The sequence below is a fragment of the Theropithecus gelada genome, chromosome 15 (assembly GCF_003255815.1).
Source record: "Theropithecus gelada isolate Dixy chromosome 15, Tgel_1.0, whole genome shotgun sequence".
In the NCBI taxonomy this organism is placed as follows: domain Eukaryota; kingdom Metazoa; phylum Chordata; class Mammalia; order Primates; family Cercopithecidae; genus Theropithecus; species Theropithecus gelada.
In genome coordinates this window covers 36,898,974-36,911,543 of record NC_037683.1, presented here as the reverse complement: position 1 = coordinate 36,911,543, position 12,570 = coordinate 36,898,974, and the positions used below count along the sequence as shown (strand labels likewise).

General features: G+C 35.0%; 1 protein-coding gene across 4 annotated transcripts in view; it reads left to right on the top strand.

Moving 5' to 3' along the window:
• The window catches only part of SMC2 (structural maintenance of chromosomes 2), a 45,903-nt gene that overhangs the window by 20,225 nt on the left and 13,108 nt on the right, over positions 1 to 12,570 (top strand). For all 4 annotated transcript variants that reach the window (XM_025360380.1, XM_025360378.1, XM_025360381.1 and 1 more), the window contains exons 12-18: positions 431 to 548; positions 1,156 to 1,294; positions 2,649 to 2,768; positions 4,631 to 4,835; positions 6,469 to 6,604; positions 9,524 to 9,648; positions 11,210 to 11,403. In XM_025360380.1, coding sequence (XP_025216165.1) covers positions 431 to 548; positions 1,156 to 1,294; positions 2,649 to 2,768; positions 4,631 to 4,835; positions 6,469 to 6,604; positions 9,524 to 9,648; positions 11,210 to 11,403 — 1,037 coding nt within the window. The remainder of the gene's footprint in view (positions 1 to 430; positions 549 to 1,155; positions 1,295 to 2,648; positions 2,769 to 4,630; positions 4,836 to 6,468; positions 6,605 to 9,523; positions 9,649 to 11,209; positions 11,404 to 12,570) is intronic.

Genomic DNA, 12,570 nt, shown 5'->3' with positions numbered 1-12,570 from the left:
TAAAAAGCTAATTTAAAGAACGCAAGCAAGTAGGAAACATTTCTTAGCCTATTAACGAGCATTAGTATAAGAAGTGTGTGTAAGTATAGTAAAAAAAAAATACCTAATTATAAAACAACTCTTGAATTTTTGAAAACTCAGTATTGAGAATTTCCTGTTTCAATCATTTGAAAGCTCAAAAATGTCATTTGTGTATTTCTACATTAGTAGGCATTCAGTTTGTATATTATTTTTTGGAATGAAAATTATGTTATTTGCTGTTGGAAATAATGTTTGACAATGGATAGAAATTGGAAGGTTCAGCCTGCTTTTGTAATACTTACAGAAATTTGTATTTTTTGTATGTTTTGGAAATAGTGGTTACTAATATTTTCCTTAAAACAGTAGACTGAACTTTTAAAACTCAGTTTTATTATGATTTATCTTTCAGAAAATAAAGAGGAAAGCCTTTTGGAAAAGCGCAGGCAGCTGTCTCGTGATATTGGTAGATTGAAAGAAACATATGAAGCTCTATTAGCCAGATTTCCCAATCTTCGATTTGCATACAAGTAAGAGACTTAAGCCTTGAATTTTAAGATAGAAATAATCAAGACATTTTTATTTAAGCTGGAAGCAGTCTGAAAGTTTTGTCGACACCAAGATTTTTGTATGAAACTTGTTGTAACTGCTTTTCTTTCATTGGTATTTTTCCTTTAAGCATTTGTTGAAATGTTTTAAATGTTGGCAGGGAAATTCTTGTGAAATTTAATGGCTAATGATGCCACTAATCTTAAAATCAGAGAACTTTAATCGCAGTTCAAAATGTCATTAAAGTTATTCTGTCATTAATGTTAAATATCCACGTTTACATCTTATAATTTGTTTTGCTATGTGGGTTTTTTAATGGAATATTTCCAGTAATCATATGTATGATAGGGATTAGAACATCAGAGTTCTTATTACATTGAAACATACTGAACGATCTATTGATTGATGTAAAAACAACAGCTGGCTAGTCATTTGGGACATTTTAAAATTTTTGGTTTGTTAAAACCATGTGCTGATTCTGCTTTCATTTCACTTTAATGTGTTGTCCAAAAGAGCTCTTCATGAGTAAAGTATAACTTTTTCTACTTTATTATCTAAGATAAATTTTTGTCAACTTTTGTATTTCAGGGATCCAGAGAAGAACTGGAATAGAAATTGTGTGAAAGGACTTGTGGCTTCTCTGATTAGTGTGAAAGATACTTCTGCAACCACAGCTTTAGAATTAGTGGCTGGAGAACGACTCTACAATGTGGTAGTAGACACAGAAGTAAGTCGATTTTAATTTTAAAAAATTTTTAATTTGGTTAGCTTGAAAAGTCATGTGCTGCTAAAAGAATTGAATACTTTCTTGATGTTTTAAGGCTCTCCCCTAAGGTGACATATTTACAGGGTAAAACTGTTTGGTTCATAACTGTTTGGTAACTATTCCAAAGGAAGTCTCATGCTTACTAAGAAACTCAGAATGCATATTACCAATCTGAAACTTTTGGGATCTCTTTGCTGTTTAAGTTGAATTTAATTTGTAAAATAATCTGAGAACAAATGACCTGTTTTTAATGTCAGTCTTCCCATCAAGGTAACATTGAATTTATCTACATTTCTTCAGTTGTCCTTGTTATCCTTCTGTAAAATGCTCATACTCTTTCCTGTAAATGCTACATAGTCATTGTCAAATTTACTTCCTTGTTTTTTTAAATTTATATCATATATATTTAAAATGTACAAGAAACCTGGATACGGTGGCTCACACCTGTAATCCCAGCACTTTGGGAGGCCAAGGTGGGCAGATCATTTGAGCCCAGGAGTTCAAGACCAGCCTCGGCAACATGGCAAAACCCCATCTCTACTGAAAATACAAAAGTTAGCCAGGCACGGTGGCGTGCACCTGGAGTCCCAGCAACTCTGGAGGCTGAGGCACAAGAATTGCTTGAACTTGGGAGGTGGAGGTTGCAGTAAGCTGAGATCACACCACTGCACTCCTGCCTGGGCAACAGAGCAAGACTGTATCTCTAAAAAAAGAAAAAAACAAATGTACAACAAGATGTTTTGATACATATACATGGTGAAATGGTTATTGTAGTCAAGCATATTAACATAGCCATTCATCTTTCATAGTTACCTTTTTTGTGTGTGATAGCACCTAAAATTCACTCTTAGCAAATTTTCAATATACACCATTATTATAGTCCTCATGCTATACATTACATCTCTGAATAGGTAGATTTATTTATCCTACCCAACTGCAAATATATACCCTTTGACCTGTGACCTACTTCCACCCATTTTCTTTCCCTCCTCATCCCTGATAACCACTATCCTACTCTTTTTATTTGTTCAACTTTCTTTTTAAAGATTCCATGTACAAGTGAGGTCATACAGTATTTTTTTTTTCTTTGTCTGATTATGTCACTTAGCATTATGTCTTCTGGGTTTATTCATGTTGTCACAAATGTCAGCATCTCCTTTTTCAAGGTCAAATGATGTTCCGTTGCATATATAATTATAGCTTGATTGTTTGGGATAAATGGCACTAAACATTTGTTATAGACTACTAAACTTGCATTCTCTCAATTTTCTGTCTTCTTTAACGTGCGTTTTTTAAATTCTAATGTGTGTTGTAGGTTACTGGTAAAAAGCTACTCGAAAGGGGGGAACTGAAACGTCGATACACCATAATTCCACTCAATAAAATTTCAGCCAGATGTATTGCACCAGAAACTCTGAGAGTGGCTCAGAATCTTGTAAGTCTCATTTTGTCTTATTTATATGTTTAATCTTCATCTGTGTGGGTGTGTGTGTTTTTTTTAAGTTAGAAGATATTAATTTTGAGGGACATAATCATATACAGAACCACAAAATTAAAATACAAGAAAATTGGGTTGGCTTGTGCAATTAGATGACAAGAGAATAGAAATGTTGAAAGACTTGAACTCCCTTTCATATACTTCACTTTGTGGTATTAGAATGTCCTTTTTAACCTTAAGTCGCATGACTATCAGGTGATGGTGAAAATTACACTCCTGATTCCTGAATGGTTAGAATTGAGCTTCTAGATAAATACCCCAAATTCTTCAAGTTTTTTTTTTTTTTTCTATGTCAGGCATACTTAAACTGCCCACAGTGACATCCATTATGGGAGGCCTTCATTAGTATTGCAGTGATGCTTCTTTATTAGAGTTCTTCTAGATTGTTATTCAGCCTGTGCAGGTACATAGCAGGTGACCAGGATCCCATTCAACTGCTGACGTTGATCTAAAGTGACATGCTTGCTAGTAAGAAAATAGATCAGTATAAGGAAATACATTTAAAAGTTATTGTAGTTGTGTAATACTGTGAAAACATGAAGTCAGTCATAACATTCAGCTGTAATCAGTTTTTTTATTGAGCGGACATTCCAAGTACATGAGTTGAAAAGACATTTCTATGAAACTTACACATATACTTGTAACTAATTGGATGTTGTATCCTTAGTTAAATTCAGAAGATTGCAATGAAAATGATTTCAAAATATAGTTGTGTTGATATGTATACTATCAGGAGAGGGAGGATGAGTGCTGAGTAACTAAAAGGTGGTGTTTTTGGTCGGTACTTTCTTTACTTGAAGAATCACCATTAAGTCCAGAAGGCTCAGGAAGTTAATTCAGCCATACATCAAGTCCCAGCATTAGAAGGAAATTGGGATTTCAAGTAACAGCAAAAATACTTTGCCTCAGATCCCTTAGCCAGACCTATTTGATGGTAGCTGCCACATCAAAGAACAATACTGAACATGTGTTACATAGAGCTTCCTTTGTTGTGATTGCCACTGCTGATACTAAGCTCTAAAAGAGATGCTTATTTTTTCTTAAAATGATGGCAGAGGTAGCGTCTATAAACAAAGGCTGAGAAGAAGCATTGTGATCAAAATAGAGGACTGAGGGATTTTTAAAATTACTTTTACTCTCTCAGTTATTACTTGTGTTTTTATTTCTGTAACTGCAGATGACTGCTCCAGCATGTTTCATTTGTATGAAAAAATATTTGTTGTGAAACCAAATTCCTGATTATTGAAACAAAATTTTCTTATAGTTGTGTTGATCTGGGAATTACAGGTTAAGCACTCCAAGTCCAAAAACTGAAATTTTCCAAAAATCAAAACTCTGACACCCAAAAAATGCTCATTGGAGCATTTTGGATTTAGAAAGTTCAACCACTGTAGTACAAATATACCAAAATCTGAAAACTGAAACACTTCTGTTCTAAGCATTTAGGATAAAGGATACTCAATCTGTACCATCATTAAGAAAGTTGTGTCCAGTCAACTTTGATAATGGACACTTAGAAACATGGTGATGGCTTCTTATTGATAGAAACTTTCATAATGCCCAGTACTAGCTATTAATAAATATTTTACTTAGCAATAGATCTTTCAGTATTTAAACCTGCAATTTTTTTTCCTGAAACTTTGGGTTTTACATAGCTTTTTAGAAAGTTCAGAAAGAATTTTAATGCTAGGTAAGTATTACTTAAGTTTCCATTACAGCAGTTCTTACTAGTTTATAAAATAATACCTGAAAGGAAAAGAACTAGTATGTACTGTGGCGTATCTATTGTTGTCCCACAGGTTGGCCCTGACAGCGTTCGTGTGGCTCTTTCCCTGGTTGAATATAAACCAGAACTTCAGAAAGCAATGGAGTTTGTCTTTGGAACAACATTTGTTTGTGACAATATGGATAATGCCAAAAAAGTGGCCTTTGATAAGAGGATAATGACTAGAACTGTAACTCTCGGAGGGGATGTGTTTGATCCGCATGGGACATTGAGTGGAGGTAAGTTTTATATCCTTTTGTCCTCACAATTCTTTGTGGTAAATAGGAAGAGGCCTTTTTTAAGTACATTTTTAGCCCAACTACCCACTTCTTCAGGAAACATGTTAACTTCTCATTTGTGTGTTTGCCAGTGCCGCCTACCTCCTGTCAAAAGTAAAACAAAAATTAAACCTGCTCTTGAAATGGTACCTTAATGTCTTAAAGGAATTCTTAGACAGTGATCGTGTTCTTCTTGGTCTAGTATTTGCCACACTGAGTTTGCAGATCTTTGTCAAGACAATAGAATAACAAACACTGAATATGTTTACTATATACCAGTGTTCTGCAACTATGCTGTCCAATACAGTAGCCACTAGCCATATGTGACTCTTTACATTTAATTAAGTTAAATAAAAGTAATTTCCTTGGTTGCATTAGTCACATTTCAAGAGCCCATAACCACAAATGATTAATGGATAATTAGACAATGCAGATATAGAACATGTCTATCATTCTATAAAACCGTATTCTATGGGCTTTAAATAAGAATTAATTCTTAATAACAATGATGAGGTAGGCATGGTATTATCATCTCTAATATACAGTTGCAGAAATGAAGATACAGAGTGGTTAAATAACTCACTACAGGGTGGCAGAGCTCAGAATTTGAATCCCAGCAGTCTGATTTCAGGGTTTGTGTTTTTAACCCAGTAAACGGCATAAAGCCATTTGAGGTATCAAGTGACTTAATGTCTTTCTAAGCCACGAAAACAATAGCCAGTTCAGTGATTTCCATGACCAGGTATTAGGTTCTCCAGTACACTGTCAAATGACTAGTATCTGCAAATGGAAGATAAAAAGAGACTATGTGTTTTTACATGTCTACAAGGGAAGAAACTTTTTAGATTTTATTGATTCAGATGCTTTTGAAGTTTTTACTTACAGGATAGGAAATAACTCCATATCTTAATTACCAAGTGTTTAAACAGCATTTTTAATTGACCTTAGCATTTTTCCATCAAATCTGCAGAGTTTCTTTGTCAACATAATACCTCAGCCTGTCACTGCCAGATAATTATAGTTTTATAATGTGAAATCGGTTTATTCTGCTTGCTGCGCTGTGTCAGAACTTAGGTCAGCCCCCCAGTCTTAGCTTACAACAAGTTTATTTCATGTGAATGCTATATCTGCTGCAGATCAGTTGCCTTTCTGCTCAGTGCTGTTCTCATTCTGGGACTCATTGTGAACGAGAAGCAGTCTCTGTCTTGAACAGAGACTCATGGCAAACGGAAAGCAAATGGTAAATTGTGTACTGCCTCCTAAAGTTTACTTTCAGAAGGGACACATTTCTCCATTTCATTGGCCAGAGCAAATCACGTAGGCAAGTCCAATGTCAGAGGCTGGAAGATGGGCCCAGTAGACAAGGCAGTGGTTATTTTGAATAAATAATACCTACTACAACCTCTTGGATCTGTTATGAGTTCTCTGTGTTCTAAGGTTCAGGTGATGGAATGAATTCCATGGCTTCATAAGCTCACTAAAATATTTACTATTGAATATCGATTTGAGTGCAATTGTCTTAGAAGACTTTTTATTGTGTAGTGTATACCTGGTAACTCAATGTGGAAGATCTGTTTGAAATTGCCTCTATCAGGTGCTCGATCCCAGGCGGCTTCTATTTTAACCAAGTTTCAAGAACTCAAAGATGTTCAGGATGAACTGAGAATCAAAGAGAATGAGCTGCGGGCTCTAGAGGAGGAATTAGCAGGTCTTAAAAACACTGCTGAAAAGTAAGAACTGTATATACATTTTCTAAATTAAAGATTTGCATAGTAGAAAATGATAGAAAATTTACTTTTATTTGCAGAAATGCAGCTTCTGACTTTTCTCATATTTTTGGTTTATTTAAAATATTTAATTAAATTGTGAGTTGATAACCATTTATCCATTTTTTTCTCATAAGAGAGATGTCTTTGTTAAGAAATTAGCAAAATCTATTTAAGCAAAACAATCATTCAAATATTCCATTCTTTCTGCTGAGAAATACACTAGCACTTGGCTAGTGTTGGTGGGGAAACCCTTAGATACTCTGGTGTCTGATACCAGAGGTTACTTGATTTCCTGATTTGACGTTAAAATGATAGAGTATAGCATTGATCAGGTGCCCACAGTAAGTTTAATAGCATTGTGACTGTCCTTCCTATATCAAGGATCTGCTGGGTTGCCTATGAGCAGGTAAACAAGTTCATGTCGAATATCAGTACTGTGTTTCCTTACAGTATTTCTTCTGTATAGGTACGGATAAGATACATAAATACTTTCCAACATCGTTTCTATTTAGTATAATAGAGTTATATGTGTATTTTTATTTTTTCAATATTGGGATCATGCTAATGTAACCTTTTTGTGTCACTCAGTAAACATTTACTGAGTGCTACCTGTGTGCCACATATTCTTCTAGGGGCTGGGGATCAGATAAGTATCCCTGCCTTCATCTAGTTTTTTCTTGTTGGAGAAGCAGACAATAAAGAGAGATAAATCGGTAAAACATGTTACTAGTTCTAAGAAGAAAAAAGTAAATCAGGAAAGGAGATAGGAACTATCTAGGGCAAAGACATGTTAAAATTTTATATTGGGTGACCAAGAAAAGCCTCACTGAGGACATGATTGTTGAGTAAACACACGAGTGAGTGAGTGAACAAGAGTGAGTGAACTGGCTCTGTGGTTATCTGGGAGAATAAGTCCCCACTTGAATTGAAAGCTTCATGAGTTAAAAGAGCTACAAACTTAACAAAGTGCATCGTTTGAAAGTTTGGCCAGGCCTAGTGGTGCACACCTGTAATCCCAGCACTTTGGGAGGCTGAAGCAGGTGGATCGCTTGAGCTCAGGAGTTCAAGACCAGCTTGAGCAACATGGAGAAACCCTGTCTCTATTAAAAATACAAAAAAGTTAGCCAGGCATGGTGGCATGTGCCTGTGGTCTCAGCTACTCAGGAGGCTGAGGTAGGTGGATTGCTGGAGCCCTGCAGTTCAAGGTTGCTGTGAGCTGAGATTGTGCTACTGCACTCTATCCTTGGGGACAGAGTGAGACCCTGTCTCAAAAAAAAAAAAAATTTTTTTTAAAGTTTAATTGTAATTTTTTCCAGTATTTCTGAAGATGACAAATAGGGACTGATTTAAAAAGATTTTATTCAGAATTCGCAATACTGAATACAATTTAAAAAATCTAAACAAATGTTGAAATGATTATTTTTGGGTACGTTTTTAGCATTCAAATTCTGTAGTTATGAAAGCTTAGAATGGCACCAAGACTTTTGAGGACGCTGAATATGGACAGGATTTTCATAGTCAGGATGACCATTCAAAGATACAAATTGAATCAAAGTTTTTCTGTTTTCTTTTTCTTTTTTTTTCTTTGAGATGGAGTCTCACTCTCTCACCCAGGCTGGAGTGCAGTGGCCCGATCTCGACTCACTGCAACCTCTGCCTCAGCTTCCCAAGTAGCTGCGATTACAGGCGCGTGCCACCACACCGGCTAATTTTTGTATTTTTAGTAGAGATGGAGTTTCACCATGTTGGTCAGGTTGGCCTCGAACTCCTGGCCTCAAGTGTTCTAGCCTGTTTACTTTCAAACATCACATACATGTAAAGGCCTGCATTTTACCTTCATGAATATAAATTAACCATAGAGTAAATGAATTATTTTCTGTGAGAAGAGTAAAACAAAATTTTTCTGTGATATGTGGAAGCACTAACAAGGTGATGAGTTTGTAGTTAGTTACATTTGGCTTGGAACTGTTAATTTTGTTCAGTAGTATTGGATCATTTGTTCTGCAGAATTGAATTCTTTCCTAATTGTGTCACTGAGGTCAAGGAAGGAAAATAGATTTTGAAAAAAATGAGAATGGTGGAAGGATCAGCTAAAGCCATTGTTTCACACCATATCAGGAAAGTAACATCTTTTAAACAAATATTTCTATACTCCACGTTTTTAAATTAACTTGAAGTTAAAATTATTAAGTACTGTCAAGTATAGCTTCAGGCAGGAATACTCAAGGTAGTATTTATATTTTATGAGTTTTGTTTTTTTTTTTTTTCCTCAAACCTCATGAATTTCTAGTGACAAGGTACTTTGTGAATTTATATTAACTTGAAATTTCACTGCAACTGAATTAGCTAAATACCTTTCAAAGAAATGAGTAAGCAGCCAGAATTGGGATTGAATTACAAAGTTTTCAAGAAGGTGCATTTTAAAACAACTAAGTTCAAAACTATTTTTCTTACACTAAAAGTAGGGAACATTATTATTAACATTTGAAAATGAGGTTAATAGATAATTAAATTTTTGAAATTTTATGTAATTGTTATAATTAATCATTTTTTGTGGTGAGTAGTTGTTTTTTTTTTTTCTTTTTAGTTAGCAAGAGGGATTATTTTTAAGGAAACCTAGCTGTTAAATATTTCTAGTGTAAATAGCTATTGTAGATTTTAGTCATTTAGAGTTATTTACCTTCAATGACCATATCTAAATTTGAATTAATTGGTACCTCAGAAACTTGAAAGTCATCAAAATTATTCCTGTAACCAGTAGCATCTTATATGGTTTATAATGTATATGAGTTTATTTTAGGTAAGAATCTGAAGTTTGAATGTATTTCTCAAATACCAGAGAAATTACAGTCATTTCTTACGTGTTTCTGTTTTTGTAAGGTATCACCAACTAAAACAGCAGTGGGAGATGAAAACTGAAGAGGCAGATTTATTACAAACCAAGCTCCAGCAAAGCTCATATCACAAGCAACAGGAAGAATTAGATGCACTTAAAAAAACCATTGGTAAGATGAAAACAGCCCATGCTTAATCTCTGGTTTTATTCATATCTGTTACCTTACCTTAGGTATCTTCTCTACCTATGCTATGTTTAAGATACATATGATAAAGTTTATTTAGGGAAAATCCAAGTTTGGGATTTCTAGGTCTTAGGGTATGGTTATTTTCATCTTTATTATATATTGTGAAAGGTCTGTTCATTTTTACCAATGTTCATTTCCACCAGTGGCATATGAAAGTTTTCATTTCTCCAAGTTCTTTTTTTTCTCCAGACTTTTAAAATTTTCCAAATCTGTTGGTTGTGAAAAGATAGCATGCATTGGCATTTATTTTGCATTTCCCTAATTTCTGTTGGAGTTTGGGATCTTTTTGTATGTTCATTGAACCTTTGGGTTTATACTTCTGTAAATTTTCTATTTATTTCTTTTGCCCATGGGTTGCTCATGGTTTTTTCCCCACTGTTCTCATTCTTAAGAGTCCTAATTTCTTGTAGGTTATGTGCATTGCAAATATCCTTTTACTCTCTTTTTTGGCTATGTACTGGTCTTTTAATTTTGTGTTCATAATATTTTTCTTATACAAAAGTTTTTATCTCCACTAATATTTTAATAGTATTTTCCGCAATGAAAAGTAGCGTAAGAAATTGTGCGGTAACGACTTCCAAGGTTATTTGCACCTGGGTCCCAACACGAACAACAGTATGCTTCGGTTGTTACAGCAACACGTGTTCATTCAGTATTGCTCTTTTCTTTATTTATTTTTTGAGATGGAGTCTCTCTGTGTCCCCAGGCTGGAGTGCAGTGGCGCGATCTCAGCTCACTGCAACCTCTGCCTCCCGGGTTCAAGCACCTTCCTCAGCCTCCTGAGTTGCAGGGACTACAGACGTGCAGCACCACACCCAGTTAATTTTTGTATTTTTAGTAGAGATGAGGTTTCACCATGTTGGTCAGGATGGTCTTGATCTCTTGACCTCATGATCCGCCCTCCTTGGCCTCCCAAAGTGCTGGGATTACACAGGCGTGAACTACCACACCTGGCCTTATTTTTTTCTTTCACAAATTTGGGGATGTTTTTCCTTTGCTGTATCCTACTGTCACATTATTTGTCAACTTTAATGAGAAGTTCCCTGAATATGTATAAAATAGGCAAAGAACATAAAGTAAGCTTGTTTATGAAATTACACACTTTCTAGCAACTACAGGAAAAATACCATAGTTATAGTGTTCTGGTTTTAGGAAGCATACAGTTGCATAAAAAATATGATCCGTGTTTTTTTTTTTTTTTTTAAATAGGTTGCTTCAATACCTTTGTAAAAGAATAGTTGTAGGTGAAGTTCAATTTCGTAGCAGAAGAAATGATTTCATTACAGATTTTTAGATAATTCAAATATGACTTTTAGGTAGGATCTGTGTTTCATTATACCATTTCTAGAATATCATTGGGATAGTTAATTTTCTTAAATTTTAGCCGGTAATTTTCCAAACCATTTCTTCCATTAAAAGTTGAATTTGTAAACCTTTACCTGTAACTGTTAATTTAGCAACATTTGCCTACTTTGTGATGCAGAGGAAAGTGAGGAGATTTTGAAAAACACTGAAGAAATCCAAAGAAAAGCCGAAGAAAAATATGAAGTATTGGAAAATAAAATGAAAAATGCAGAAGCTGAGAGAGAGCGAGAACTGAAGGATGCTCAGAAAAAACTGGATTGTGCCAAAACAAAGGCAGATGCATCTAGCAAGAAGATGAAAGAAAAACAACAGGTAAAAACTTCTTTTTGAAACTGAACCAACCTTTTAAAGTCAACATAGAGCTGAAGGTGGTAGAGCATCATTGGTTGACCTTAGTCATCAGAATTGATCTCAGAATCTAAAAGGGAGCAGTGTTCTTTGGAAGCAAATTATGCTTCTCACAAGTCAAAGGAATATACAGGATGAGCATCTCAAATCCGAAATACAGCAGAGTTAGAAACTTTTTGAGTGTTGATCTGAGGCTCAAAGGAAATGTTCATTGGTGCAGATTTGATTTGGGATACTCAGTCAGTATAATGCAAATATTCCAAAATCTAAAAAAAAAAAAAATCTGAAGTCTGAAACACTTCTGGTCCTACACATTTTGGATAAGGGATATTTAATCTGTATTTTTCTCTGAAAATAGTGCAGTCTAGTATTTCATAGTTGTGAGTAGGGGATGCTAATTTTAAGGAAAGGCCGAAGTTGACCATTGGCAAATGCTTCCTTCAAGAGCGGATGGCCTTTCTTCAGGAGTGGATTATTTGATACTGTGGATGTCTTATCAGAGATTCAGCAAGTTGACATTTTTATTTGGTAAGCACCTAAATGAATGTGCACTGTGAGAACATGATGGAAGACAAAGCATGTTATATTTACAAGGTGTCATTCAGCTGTAAACTGATAATACTTTATTATATCTTTTAGCTAATATCAAAGCTAGAATTTGAACCTAGGTTTTTAATCACTTTTATGTGATTTCACCTAAATATATTTCCCTCACATTTTTTTTTAGCCCACTCTAAGACTTATTAAATAGCTGTGCAAAGTATTTTCTAATGCAGGGGTCCCCAACCCCCAGACCAGTAACACAGGAGGTGTATGGCAGGTAAATGAGGATTACTGCCTGAGCTCCACCTCCTGTCAGATCAGCAGTGGTATTACATTTTCATAGGATTGCAGACCCTTTTGTGAACTGTGCATTCAAGGGATCTAGGTTTCATATTCCTTATGAGAATCTAATGCCTGATGATCTGAGATGGGGTGGTTTTATCCCGAAACCATGCTCTCTCCCTGCCCCTACCATATGGAAAAATCATCTTCCACAAATCTGGTCCTTGGTGCCAAAAAGGTTGGGGACTGCTCTTCTAATGAAATGAAGTGTAGCTACAGTGGGAAAGAATAATATTGAGAAACTTT